Raw genomic sequence first — 13,398 nt, forward strand, 5'->3', positions numbered from 1 at the left:
CTGGATGTACCGATGCATTGTTTACACTGTAAGCACAGTCTGTATGTACCGGTGCATTGTTTACACTGCAAGCACAGTTTGTATGTGCCGATGCATTGTTTACACTGTAAGCACAGTCTGTATGCACCGATGCATTGTTTACACTGTAAGCACAGTCTGTATGTACCGGTGCATTGTTTACACTGCAAGCACAGTTTGTATGTGCCGATGCATTGTTTACACTGTAAGCACAGTCTGTATGCACCGGTGCATTGTTTACACTGTAAGCACAGTCTGTATGTACCGATGCATTGTTTACACTGTAGGCACAGTTTGTATGTACCGGTGCATTGTTTACACTGTAAGCACAGTTTGTATATACCGGTGCATGGTTTACACTGTAAGCACCGTTTGTAGGCACCCTGTGTGCTCCAGTGCCACAATTTTCATGGCGGTTTAAAATGAGCATCATGAATATGCAGAGCCAAAAATGGGCCAGGATTGTTAAGAAAAATCTGCTTATAATAACAATTTATTTTGTGAACGAGTGATTATTTAAATGCAAACTTAGTTCTAAAGGCAAAGCCGAAACAAGCAATCGGCCATGTTTTTGTAGTTGATGTATCACAGTGCGCGTGTTCACACTGGCTAAAGCTTTGCATTGTACAAACCGAGGTTTAAATTGCCATGCATGCAGATTGTGCATGCAGATTTGTGCTTCACCAAGAAAACAAATATAATGGGATCCCATTGAGAAATGGCAAACACAACAACATCATTAACTGGTTCCATTAGTAAGCATTAGCACAGCGATTATTGCTCAGACAATATCAGTTATCATAATTACTACACAATGTACTATTTCGAGTTTCCAAAGAGGGAAGCATTTTGAAACTTCCCCAAAATCATGACATCATTAAAATATTATTACTGGAATTTACCTGGAAGTATTACTGGAATATTATTATCACCTCGGTTGGAATCTCCACCCAGCTATGAACTGCCACCCTGGTACTTCGCATGCACGGTTGTGCAACAATGTATGCGTGCACCCAGTCTATCGGAGGGACGTAAAGCCACAAGACACATCTGCCAACATCGGTCGCTGGTGGATGCGGAAGACCCCACGGTGTCTTTCACGAAGAGTAAGGGAGTCATAGCCGGAATCCTGAACAAATTACAAATCCTGCCACCCTCAATTGAAAGTCAGGCCTGGCCAGCGGGTTCGTGAAAGACTTGCACTAAAAACGTTATCAGGATTCATGTAAGCAAAACATTTTGGCCCCAATTGATGAAATGTGTTTAACAAGCATCTTGCTTAAACACGCTGAAAAGTTAAACGCTGGCAAAACCTTCTTTGTACGCGCACACCTAATCGCCTGTCTAAATAGCAATTTACGAAGGGAGATAAACAGTCGATTAGCCTGTGAAACCCCGCCCACATCTCCAACATCCAATTGAAATGAGGCGCTTGCGCAGAATCAAGGCGTCACCGACAATTGTTGGAGATGACTCGGCGTATTGCTCCTCTTGTAGGTTGATCTGGATCATCTTGCATTCGATTCAGAAGCCATTGATTCAGACTCAGATCATCTCAGATCCACTTTTTTGAAATACCGACTTCTTTCCTGGAAGTCCGAGCAGTGTCCATGTGTTTTTTTACCTCTCCCCCCACCCCCCCTTCCCACGCCTCCTCCGCCCAAGCCCTCTCCCTCCCACAGATCTCCCGATGTCCCCGCTCTCCATCTTGTTCTCCCACTCCCTTTATCATATGTTTTATGTTGTATGCGTCAGTTTGCCTTTTTGTGATCAAAGTTAGCTCTTACACGAGCCTCGATATCTTGTATACAAAAACAAACAAAAAAGCCAACGGAATGATTCCTTCGAGAGTCTGTAACTCCGGACAAATTTGATATCGTCAGAATTCTCCAGAGGATTGCTTCTGTCCTCGAGGATTCTCAATGCATGTTGGCGAATTCTCCTATTCCTATCATCTTCTGCCTCCTCTTCTTGAGCTAATTCAAACACTCCGAACACATCAATGCAATACTTGCTCCAAGGCCTTAAACGCACTCTCAAACATGTCCTCACCGACATGTACAAGTTTCTTTCTTATTTAAACGCTTGTGATTAGGTTTTCATCCGCATTAAATAATCACTCTTCAGCGATTGGCGGTTAACTTTGAGCGGGTGATCATCACATGATTAGCGATCCTACATGCGACTAAATATTAAATGCCTGTCATAAATTCGGCCCTTCATGCAAGTAGGTTTAAACTCAGGAATATATGGGTAACTTTTCATGTACAACTGTAACCACAATAATTTTCTTCCTCTTCATTATCGCATCCAACACAGACTGAATGAAGATTTCTTGATGCATGTTGATAGATTTTCAACTTGCATAAATTATTTGACCTGTTCGCAGCGAGCTTCAGGAAGCTCATTTCAGGAAACCTGGAGAACTGTCCGCCAGCAACCCCTTTCTGGTAACACTCACAAAATCCAGGATCACTGCTCACCTCCACGCTCCACTCATTCGTTCCTCTTTTCTTCAGCCAGTGGAATCAACTTCCACATTCTGTTCAGTTTCATCCTTCCCTCCAGGATTTCAAGACAGCTTTCACCACCATCTCCAATTGTTCCCAAAACCATGATCTTTTAATACCCCTGTTTAATACCCCTGTATAATACCTAAGTTTAATACCCATGTTTAATACCCCTGTTTAATACCCCTGTTTAATACCCATGTTTAATACCCCTATTTAATACCCCTATTTAATACCCATGTTTAATACCCCTGTTTTTGTATACAAGATCGAGGCTCGTGAAAGAGCTAACATTAATCAGACAAAAAGACAAACCGACACACAAAACACAAAAAACAAGGGGAGCGGTAGACAAGATGGGGAGAGAGGGGGAAGGACACAAAAGAGAGGGGGAAGGACACAAACACAACATTTGAGAGCAGGGACATCGGGAGGACTTGGGGGGAGGTGGGAGAGGATTAAAACATATGAACACTGCAAGGACTCTGGGGTGAATTACCGGGGGTAGAAAAGATCAAGGTTTTCGATGGGGGAAGATAAGAGATGGTGGTGAACAGCTGTTTTAAAGACCTGGAGGGAGGAGTGGGATTGAAGGGAGTGGGGGAGTTTGTTCCAGAGGCGGGAGAAAAGGGGAATGAAAGAGTGAAGGTGAGCAGAGAGCCTAGACTTTGGCAGTTTAACCAGAAGAGGGTTGCAGGCAGATCTTGTGCGACCTGAAGGAATATTGGGGGGACAGAGCACAGAGAGAGCTGGGGGAGCAAGGCCGGAGAGGAGTCGGTAGAAGACAGAAAGACCACCAACCTGCCTGCGGTGAGTGAGTGAAAGGTCCTCGGCGTTGACTACATCGCAGGAGATTCCAATGATTCTGAAAGCTTTGGCCTCAACAGCGTGAAGCCGAGCAAGGTGTGAGGCAGGAGCACCAGCCCAGAGGGGGGAACAGTATTCCATTGAGCTGCGGATGAAAGCCTTGTATGTGGTGAGGAGCTCAGGTGTGCCAAGGAAGGACTTCGCACGACGGAGGATGCCCAGTCGGCGACTGGCTTTGGAGGCCAGCTTGGAAATGTGGTTTTCCCAAGAAAGATCATGGCAGATAGTGAGACCCAAAAGCTTGAGCGACAGAACTTCTTGGAGAGGATTGTTGAGAAAGTAGATGGGAGGGTTGTCCAGTCGGTCCTTTCGGAGAGACATTGTAAGAGTGTGAGATTTGTCAGGATTGAAAGACATGTTCCACTTGTTTGACCAGTCTGTGATTTTGTCCAGGTCTGCAGAGAGTGAGGAGGCTGCAGACTGCCGATCTGAGGGATGAGGAATGGAGCGACAGAGAGTAGAGTCGTCAGCAAAGAGATAGAGAGGATTTTCAAGAGAGTCAGAGAGATCATTGATGAAGACCAGAAAAAGCACAGGGCCCAGAACACTACCTTGGGGAACTCCAGCCTGAACAGGAAGAGGAGATGAGAGAAACCCATTCAGGGCCACACGTTGACTACGACCAGAGAGGAAGTCCGCCAGCCATGCGTGGAGATTTCCATGGATACCAAAGGAGGAGAGTTTGGAGAGCAGAGCAGGGTGCCAGACCGTATCGAAGGCACGTGAAATGTCAAGGGAGACAGCTCTAATTTCCTGTTTGGCGTTGAGGACCTCCATCCATTGTTGAGAAAGCAGAAGCAGCATGTCCAGAGTAGAGTGACCAGGTCTGAAACCAAATTGATGATCAGAGATCAAGCCATTGGAGAAGAGGAAAGATTTAATATCTGAAGCAATGATGGATTCCATGACTTTGCTGATAATTGGGAGAAGGCTGATTGGTCTGTAGTTGCTGGGATCTGTTTTTGCACCTTTTTTGTGCAAAGCGGTGATGTTGGCTGATTTCCAAGCAGATGGCAGATGACCTTGAGCAAAAGAGAGGGTGAAGAGAACAGAAAGAGGGAGTGAAAGTGCAGAAGAACATGATTTTAGGACCCGTGGGCTGATGCCGTCAGGACCAGTTGCAGAATCAGAGTCGAGGGTTGCCAGAAACTTTTCCACCTTGTCAGGAGGAAAGGACACAGAGTCCACAGAATTAAACATTAACATGTTTAATTCCATATTTAATACCCATGTTTAATACCCCTATTTAATACCCCTATTTAATACCCATGTTTAATACCCCTGTTTAATACCCATGTTTAATACCCATGTTTAATACCCATGTGTAATACCCATGTTTAATACCCCTTTTTAATACCCCTGTTTAATACCCCTGTTTAATACCCATGTTTAATACTGCTGTATAATACCTAAGTTTAATACCCATGTTTAATACCCATGTTTAATACCGCTGTATAATACCTAAGTTTAATACCCATGTTTAATACCCCTATTTAATACCCATGTTTAATACCCCTGTTTAATTCCATATTTAATACCCATGTTTAATACCCATGTTTAATACCCATGTTTAAGTCCCTCATTTAATACCCATATTTAATACCCATATTTAATACCCCAGTTTAATACCCATATTTAATACTCCTGTTTAATACCCATGTCTAAGTCCCATATTTAATACCCCTGTTTGATAGCCATGTTTAATACCCATGTGTAATACTCCTGTTTAATACTCCTGTTTAATACCCCTGTTTAATACCCATGTTTAATACTCCTGTTTAATACTCCAGTTCAATACCCCTGTTTAATACCAATGTTTAATACTCCTGTTTAATACCCATGTTTCATACCCCTGTTTAATACCCATGTTTAATACTCCTGTTTAATACTCCGGTTTAATACCCCTGTTTAATACCCATGTTTAATACTCCGGTTTAATACCCCTGTTTAATACCCATGTTTAATACTCCTGTTTATTTTTCCTGAAATTTATTTTCCTGAAATTTTCCTGAAATATATTCCTGAAACCCATGTTTCATACCCCTGTTTAATACCCATGTTTAATACTCCTGTTTAATACCCATGTTTCATACCCGTTTAATACCCATGTTTAATACTCCTGTTTAATACCCCTGTTTAATACCCATGTTTAATACTCCTGTTTAATACCCCTGTTTAATACCCATGTTTCATACCCCTGTTTAATACCCATGTTTAATACTCCTGTTTAATACCCCTGTTTAATACCCCTGTTTAATACCCCTGTTTAATACCCCTGTTTAATACCCATGTATAATACTCCTGTTTAATACCCATGTATAATACTCCTGTTTATTACCCATGTATAATACTCCTGTTTAATACTCCCGTTTAATACCCATGTTTAATACTCCTGTTTAATACCCCTGTTTAATACTCCTGTTTAATACCCCTGTTTAATACCCATGTTTAATACTTCTGTTTATTACCCATGTATAATACTCCTGTTTATTACCCATGTATAATACTCCTGTTTAATACTCCCGTTTAATACTCCTGTTTAATACCCATGTTTAATACTCCTGTTTAATACCCGTTTCATACCCCTGTTTAAGTCCAACTCTTTCCAACTTTCCAATTTTTCCTTCCTGTCCAAGTCTCCAGATATTTTATCTCCCTCAACCCTGCTGTTGGTGTGCTCCTCCCTTCTCTTTCTACTGTTCTTTTTGTCCTGTTACACCCTCCCACCTTGAATCGATTGATGAAAGCTCCTGCGCAACAGAATGATCCAAACATTGAGCAACATTAATTTCAGTCATAAGATATCGCGTTATCCAAAAGAAAAACAATGATGCATATTCCAGGTCTCCTCTTGAGCGGCGTCAAGCTACACCGACATTCCCAAAACGTGGCGTGAAAGCCCTCATGAGTCCCTCGTGGCTTAAACATGAGCCTCGTTGAGAATTGCAATAACATTTGTTAATGCATCACATTAAGATCATCACCCTGGCAATGCAGAACATCCTATTGTTGATGTCGGTTATCTGCAGCATTGCGCAGCCGTGATCGTTTAAGACTCTGGGATAAGCTTGTGGAAGCGCATGAGGAAGCCATTTTGGTTCGGAACATTTATGCCACCTGGAGAACCTGATCACTCCCCAGATTGTTGGCGGAAAGGAGACATCACATTGAAGGTCTCCTGAGATCTTTTCTACTGAATAGACTCGGCTTTTTGGCGGATACTACAAAATCCCTTATTTTTCAAAAGTTCCACTACCTGGTTGGTGTCAGTCACAGGATCAAATGTATCGCATTCTTTCTACCTTGCCAAGTCTGTACCCACCTACCGTTGGTAACCTCACAATGCCCTCATATGGCAACACTGGTTCTTACATTATGAGGCTCTACTCAATTATAGTATCGTGTTGATTGTACGAGTACAAATGTATAATAGTTACAAAACCCCATACCATTGATGAGTTTGTAGGGAAAAACCTACATGGGGGAAAAACAAATTTCTGCTGTAAGTTTCTAACATAATTGATTCGCAAATTAAATATATAGAATTTGGGTCCCTGCAAGGTAAGGGGCTATCTATTTATTTACATACACGTGTGAGGTGTTGGGTACAGGAGTTGAGCAAAATTTCCACCGCATGACTCATAAAATAAGACTCCACAGTTATGACGGAAGACCTTCCCAAATGGACTTGACCCCTCATGCCCTGTGAGCCTACCGGCCTTCCGTGGATGGACCCTCGTGACCAACAGGGGTACAAGCATCTCGAGGAGGTGGGCACCCCTCGGTCTGAACGAGGTCCAGGCAGGTGGCCCCAGGAGGAGGAGCACCGACGACACGCCTCGATCGAACTCTTGAACCTTGCCCGCAGCGGATCACGACACATGGGGACCATGCTTCCCACATGGAGAGCACACAGGCCTGGGGAGGGCAAATGGTGGTTGGGGGAGGGACACACATGAAGACGGCCAAGTGCCTAAAGTCGGGAGCAGAAAAGGTGCGAAGACAGAATACAAATGAGTTTGCGCGTGACGCGAATCTCAACACACTCATGTTAATTCATGTGTCTGAACTGGGGTAAGTTGTCAAATGAATGAGAGCAATGACGTCAAATGATAAATCATAAGTGGGTAGAAGGTCTCCATGGGGTCATTGAGGTGAGGGTTGATCATTAGGCTGATTTTAGAAGTGCACAGGAACCGGTAATTGATGCCACTTCAACACAAGAATGTGAAGAAAAATGTAAAATGTTTTCGATTGGGTTCAGTGGGCTCTGAATGGGCACTTTATAATATAATCATAATTATGAATGCTTCAGGATGTAGAGGAAACAATTACATTTATTAATGAATGTGCAGCACACAGGTGAGCCAACATTTGATGAACATTAATGCCAACACAAACCATTTCAAATTCAACCACAATCAAAATAGGAGTCAACATGCATCACGTGATCACATTGGAGGTGATGTTCAGAGCTCTCCCTCCCCTGCCGTAAAAATCTTAAGGTGTTTTAAAGTATGTAAATCAACAAAAGCACGTGGATCAAAAAAAAATTCTATCATATATATATTTATTTATTTATTTATTTTCTTTCCAATATCGATACTCATTGAAGAACAAGGGGATAGAGAGTAAATCATCACCCTGGTGCTGCTGAACGACAGAGTTTAGCGACAGTGGGGGAACAGTTGGACACGATAAGCAAGAGAATGAATAAAAAGGAAAGAATGAGAGGTGGGAAGTAAATACAGTGACCAGCAGGTAAGAGGTTTGGGCCAGGTGGGTTAATGAGGAACCACCTTTAGAGGCCATTTTCCCCCGCAGAACAGGGGTTGGCATTTTTCGGGCACCATGGTCCCTTTTTGAAGCAATGTTTTATGGCCGGATGCCCTTCCTGACATCAACTCTGTTAGTCGCCTTTTGCGACACACAGGGAATTACCAGTGAACTGGTACTCAATTTACCGACCTCGGAAGGATGACGGGCTGAGTCAACCCCCCTGGAGTTCATTCAGCGATCGACCGGGATTCGAACCCTGGTATCTAGGATCCCAAGCCGGCACCCCAACCGCTAAGCCAACACCAGGCGATGGCGGGTTAATGAGGATAGAAAAGATTTTGGGTAAATATGGAAGACAACATGTCGAGGTTGAGGCGCACCGCCAACTTGAAGCCCAATACCCCTAGAAGGAAGAGTGGGATGGAATAGGCTGAGGAAGCTGGTTCCACAGAATGAAGAACCAAGGAACAAAAGAGTGGAGGTGTGCGATCAGCCTGGAATCGGAGAATTTAACCCGGAGGGTTCACTGCATCCTGGAGGAGCTGGGGAGAGAGAATTAGGGAGCTCGGCGGAGAGGGGAGAAAGGCCTGGGGAGACCTTCTTGCTTTGAAGTTGAAACCATTGTAACTTACTGCCATTTTACCTTGACAGAATACACACCCAGGAGAATGGTCTGAAAAATTGTCCCAACTTCTTTGTTGGTACAGGAAGTCCAATGTAGCATAAACAGCATTGGACAACAGCCATGTCCATCAATATTAATTAGATCATGAATGAAGGCTGAGGAGCAAAAGTGAAAATATATTGCTACCGAGGAACATATAACGAGGAAAATAAACTAGAATTATATATTTAAGATCGTTGATTAATAAAATTAACGGAATTACCAAAAAACTAAAAAAAACACTACTGTGATTACCTATTATGGTAATTATGGTATGGTATGGTATGGTATGGTATGGTATTATGGTAACAGCAGATATGTTTAATTATAAAACTTAAATGTAGTTTGCATTTTCAGGATGGCCTCGGCCAGGGGTCAGCAACCCAAATAACAAGAAGAGCCATTTTTTTCAAATTCAGTTAAAAGCGCAATAGCAGTCGCATTTTTTTCAATTAAACGCATTTATTTTTTATTTTTTTTAAACGTTAAATTTTTTTTTTAATCTTTTTCTTTTTTCTTTATTAATTTTTTAAATTAAATTGCACGTATAACCCGCGTTTCAAAGATCCATAATCACTGCTCTTCTCCTCTCGTTCGTTCCTCTTTTTCCCCCACCTATGCAATGAACCTCTGCATTCTCTTCAATCTCATTCTTCCCTCCAAGTCTTCAAGACAGCTGTTCACCACCATCTCAGATCATCCCCAATCCAAAACCATGATCTTTTCTACCCCCCGTTAATCCTTCCATATCCCCAAGCCCTCCTTCCAAATTTCCATTTTTTCCTTCCTCAGAGTTTTCTTCTGTATCCATCTTGTCCACCCCATGTATCCACACCTACCTCTCTTTCCTGCCCACATCCCTTGTTTGTCCAAGCCTCCCTCCATTTTGTCTTTCAACCCTGCTGTTGGTGTTTCCCTCTTTGCTGCTGTTTTTGCTCCGTTACATCCTGATACATTCAGTGTTCTCGTCTTCCATGATCCTTGACTTTATAATCCAAAAAGTTAAAATAAAACAGTGCAGAGACATTCATATTGATTACCTCTGCCACCGAAGGTGGACTTTGGGAAATTTTAAATTTTCACCCCTGTCTGATTGTTTGTTATTTGTGAACAGGTATCTCAAAAGGCTATGCGTGGATTCGGGTGAAATTTGGTGGACAGGTTGGGTGTTTCACCAGAACGACTCGATTAGATTTTGATGAAGATCCGGACCCGGAAACGATAATTTTAAAGCGATTCTTCACCATTGAGAGATGGGGCCAAACATGAAATACCTGCACAGCACAGCACGATATCTCAAAAAGTTAAGGACCGATTCGGACGAGCATGGAACATGAATAAATGTTATTTGACTATTTAATGATGATACAGCCTTACAATAAAATCATTGAGCATGGTATCAATATTTTAAACCAGTGTTAGTCTGCCAAAGTTCCCTTTAAAATCCTGGTTCATGGTTTGGGCGACCCAGATTCAAATCCTCTGTGCCACATGTGTTGCCCATTATTTGTACAAATGTCCTTTTTTCATGAACTCACTGGCCTGGCCTGACGTTCAACTGCAGCGGAATGGATTCACTTGCTTACTCTTTATCGAAAAACACCATCAAATATTGGACATCCACAAGTTTATGCCAACAATGGAAGACCCATCTTAACTTCCAGCCGAGAGCTGGTACCGTTTTTTGCCGGGTTGGGAATCCAATCCACATTCGACAAATCAAAAGTAGCTCCACCAGACTATGCCAACAATTGAAGACCCATCTTAACTTCCAGCCGAGAGCTGGTACCGTTTTTTGCCGGGTTGGGAATCCAATCCACATTCGACAAATCAAAAGTAGCTCCACCAGACTATGATAACAATAGAAGACCCATCTTAACTTCCAGCCGAGGGCTGGTACCGTTTTTTACCAGGTTAGGAATCCAATCCAGATTCGACAAATCGAAGGTAGATCCACCAGACTATGATGACAATTGAAGACCCATCTTAACTTTCAGCCGAGGGCTGGTACCGTTTTTTACCAGGTTGGGAATCCAATCCAGACTCCACAAATCGAAGGTAGATCCACCACACTATGATGACAATTGAAGACCCATCTTAACTTCCAGCCGAGGGATGGTACTGTTTATTGTCGGGTTAGGAATCCAATCCAGATTCGACAAATCAAAGGTAGGTCCACCAGACTATGATGACAATTGAAGACCCATCTTAACTTTCAGCCGAGAGCTGGTACCGTTTTTTACCAGGTTGGGAATCCAATCCAGACTCCACAAATCAAAGGTAGCTCCACCAGACTATGATGACAATTGAAGACCCATCTTAACTTTCAGCCGAGGGATGGTACTGTTTATTGCCGGGTTGGGAATCCAATCCAGACTCGACAAATCAAAGGTAACTGTTGCACTTCCTCCGCATTTCCTATTGGAAAATTCATCTACAAATACACTGATGTCTACTAATATATTTGGCCTGCCTGTGGTACATGTATATCCCCTCTATGAGGATTATATCACCATAAAATAATAATTAAATAAAAACGGAGACAGAGCACAGATAAAGATGGTGTCAAAGAGAAACCAGACTTTTTGCTCCAAATTGCTCTGTGCTTCACTACCTGGTACCTCTGAGGGGACAGGGACTTGCTCCTTGATTTGGCTCAGTGGGCACCCAGGTAAAACACGTGCAAAATTGAGGTCATGTAAAAAAAAAACATCTCATTCTTTATTTGATGCAGGATGTGGTGGGTGTGAATGATAAAGTGGGTGGTAAAAGCAGGCCGGTGCCGTACGTTTGAACAGTGTGAGCCACAAAGGTCGCTGCTGACAGGTTGGAAGTCTTGGGATTTGCAGTCTCCATCTCCATCGATACACACACCTGTACCATGCGTAGTAGAGGGACCACGCGGTATTGATGACCCGGACTGCTGTCGGATGTCAAGATCACAGTCCGCCAAGGCACATCCATTGTTAGATCCTGCCACAAACACGTAAAAACTTTTAGACACTCAACAAAGTTAAGTCGCAGGGCTTTTTAATTAAAATATCGTTAAAATGAAATCAGTTTATTTGTCGAGTTTTAGTGTGTGTGCGTGTGTGTGTGTGTGTGTCTGTGTGTGTGTGTGTGTGTGTGTGTGTGTGTGTGTGTGTACTATGAATAATATGTCACATATAATGTGTATAATCATGCATAATATAAGTATAATTATATATCAATATGTGTGCATATAATATGTAAAATACATCACATATAACGTGTGTGTGTGTGTGTGTGTGTGTGTGTGTGTGTGTGTGTGTGTGTGTGTGTGTGTGTGTATACTATGAATAATATGTCACATATAATGTGTATAATCATGCATAATATAAGTATAATTATATATCAATATGTGTGCATATAATATGTAAAATACATCACATATAATATATATGTGTGTGTGTGTGTGTGTGTGTGTGTGTGTGTGTGTGTGTGTGTGTGTGTGAGTGTGTGTGTGTGTGTATACTATGAATCTATACTATGAATTTATGTGTATACTATGAATCTATGTGTAAACTATGAATCTATGAATCTATGTATACTATGAACCATTACTGTACAATTAATTAAGTGTGTGTGTGTGTGTGTGTGTGTGTGTGTGTGTGTGTGTGTGTGTGTGTGTGTGTGTGTGTGCGTATAAAAGAAAGAGATAGAATTGTGAGGAACAGAAATGAAAAAACGAGATGTGTGTACATGCTAGCACCACCTGTCCTCATCTCCAATCGCAAGTCTCTACGACTGAACAGAGCCTTCCCTGGTCCCGATGTTCAACCCATCAATGAACCATGACTCATGGACTAAGTTTCATGCTATGTTTCCCCCTCCATCAATGTCAATCCTGTATGACCTCCAGGTATGCCCAATGTCGGAGTCTTTCTTCTCGGTCTCATCCATCCTCGACTGGATGGAGTCGGCAAAACCCATCAAGACGCAAGGCCAGGCCATGTTCCAAAGGCATGTTGAGCAGCACAAACCCAGGCACCACGTGTGCAACACTTTGCCTCAAAGCTGCCGTCCTCGGCTCGGTTCTCGCTCCCATCGAAGTCGTCGTATTCGGTGCGGTTCTCGATCCCACAGAATTCGGCTTCTCTCATCCTCAATAGGCGGAACTTTACAAGAGGGAGTCACCAAAGTTTGAGCCTTTGCTCCTGGCAGCATGGGGTCAATAAGTCCCACCAAGCTGTAGGACGAGGCCGCATCATACAAACATGTCGAACGGCACGATACCAGGCACCTCCTCATTCCCATCCAAGCTGCCATTTTTGGATTGGTCGTTACTGTCTTCAAAACCGTTGTATTCAATGTGGCTCTTGGTCCTTTCCGTGCCAAGCAAAAAGGGAGGCGGCAAAGCGTTCCCCCTCCTTCTACCACCATCGTGTGTGGGTAGGATATCCGAGAGGTATGCACACTTGCCTCAAAGCTGACGTTAAATGGGTGTCCTGTCTGCCAGCATTAGTTGGTCGATGTTAAATATCCAAAGGTGTCGTACACAAAGAGTCGGTGAGTATTGCCAGCACAATGGCCAAATTC

General features: G+C 42.8%; 1 protein-coding gene across 1 annotated transcript in view; it reads right to left on the reverse strand.

The window, feature by feature from the left end:
* LOC137429506 (thrombospondin type-1 domain-containing protein 7B-like) overlaps positions 1–13,398 on the reverse strand; it is a 509,571-nt gene that overhangs the window by 30,487 nt on the left and 465,686 nt on the right. Inside the window, exons 2-3 of the mRNA XM_068119454.2 lie at positions 11,627–11,811; positions 7,111–7,313 (exon numbers count right to left, since the gene is read on the reverse strand). Coding sequence (XP_067975555.2) covers positions 7,111–7,313; positions 11,627–11,811 — 388 coding nt within the window. The remainder of the gene's footprint in view (positions 1–7,110; positions 7,314–11,626; positions 11,812–13,398) is intronic.

The sequence above is a fragment of the Myxine glutinosa genome, chromosome 6, assembly GCF_964187855.1.
Source record: "Myxine glutinosa chromosome 6, kmMyxGlut1.1, whole genome shotgun sequence".
Taxonomy (NCBI): Eukaryota; Metazoa; Chordata; class Myxini; order Myxiniformes; family Myxinidae; genus Myxine; species Myxine glutinosa.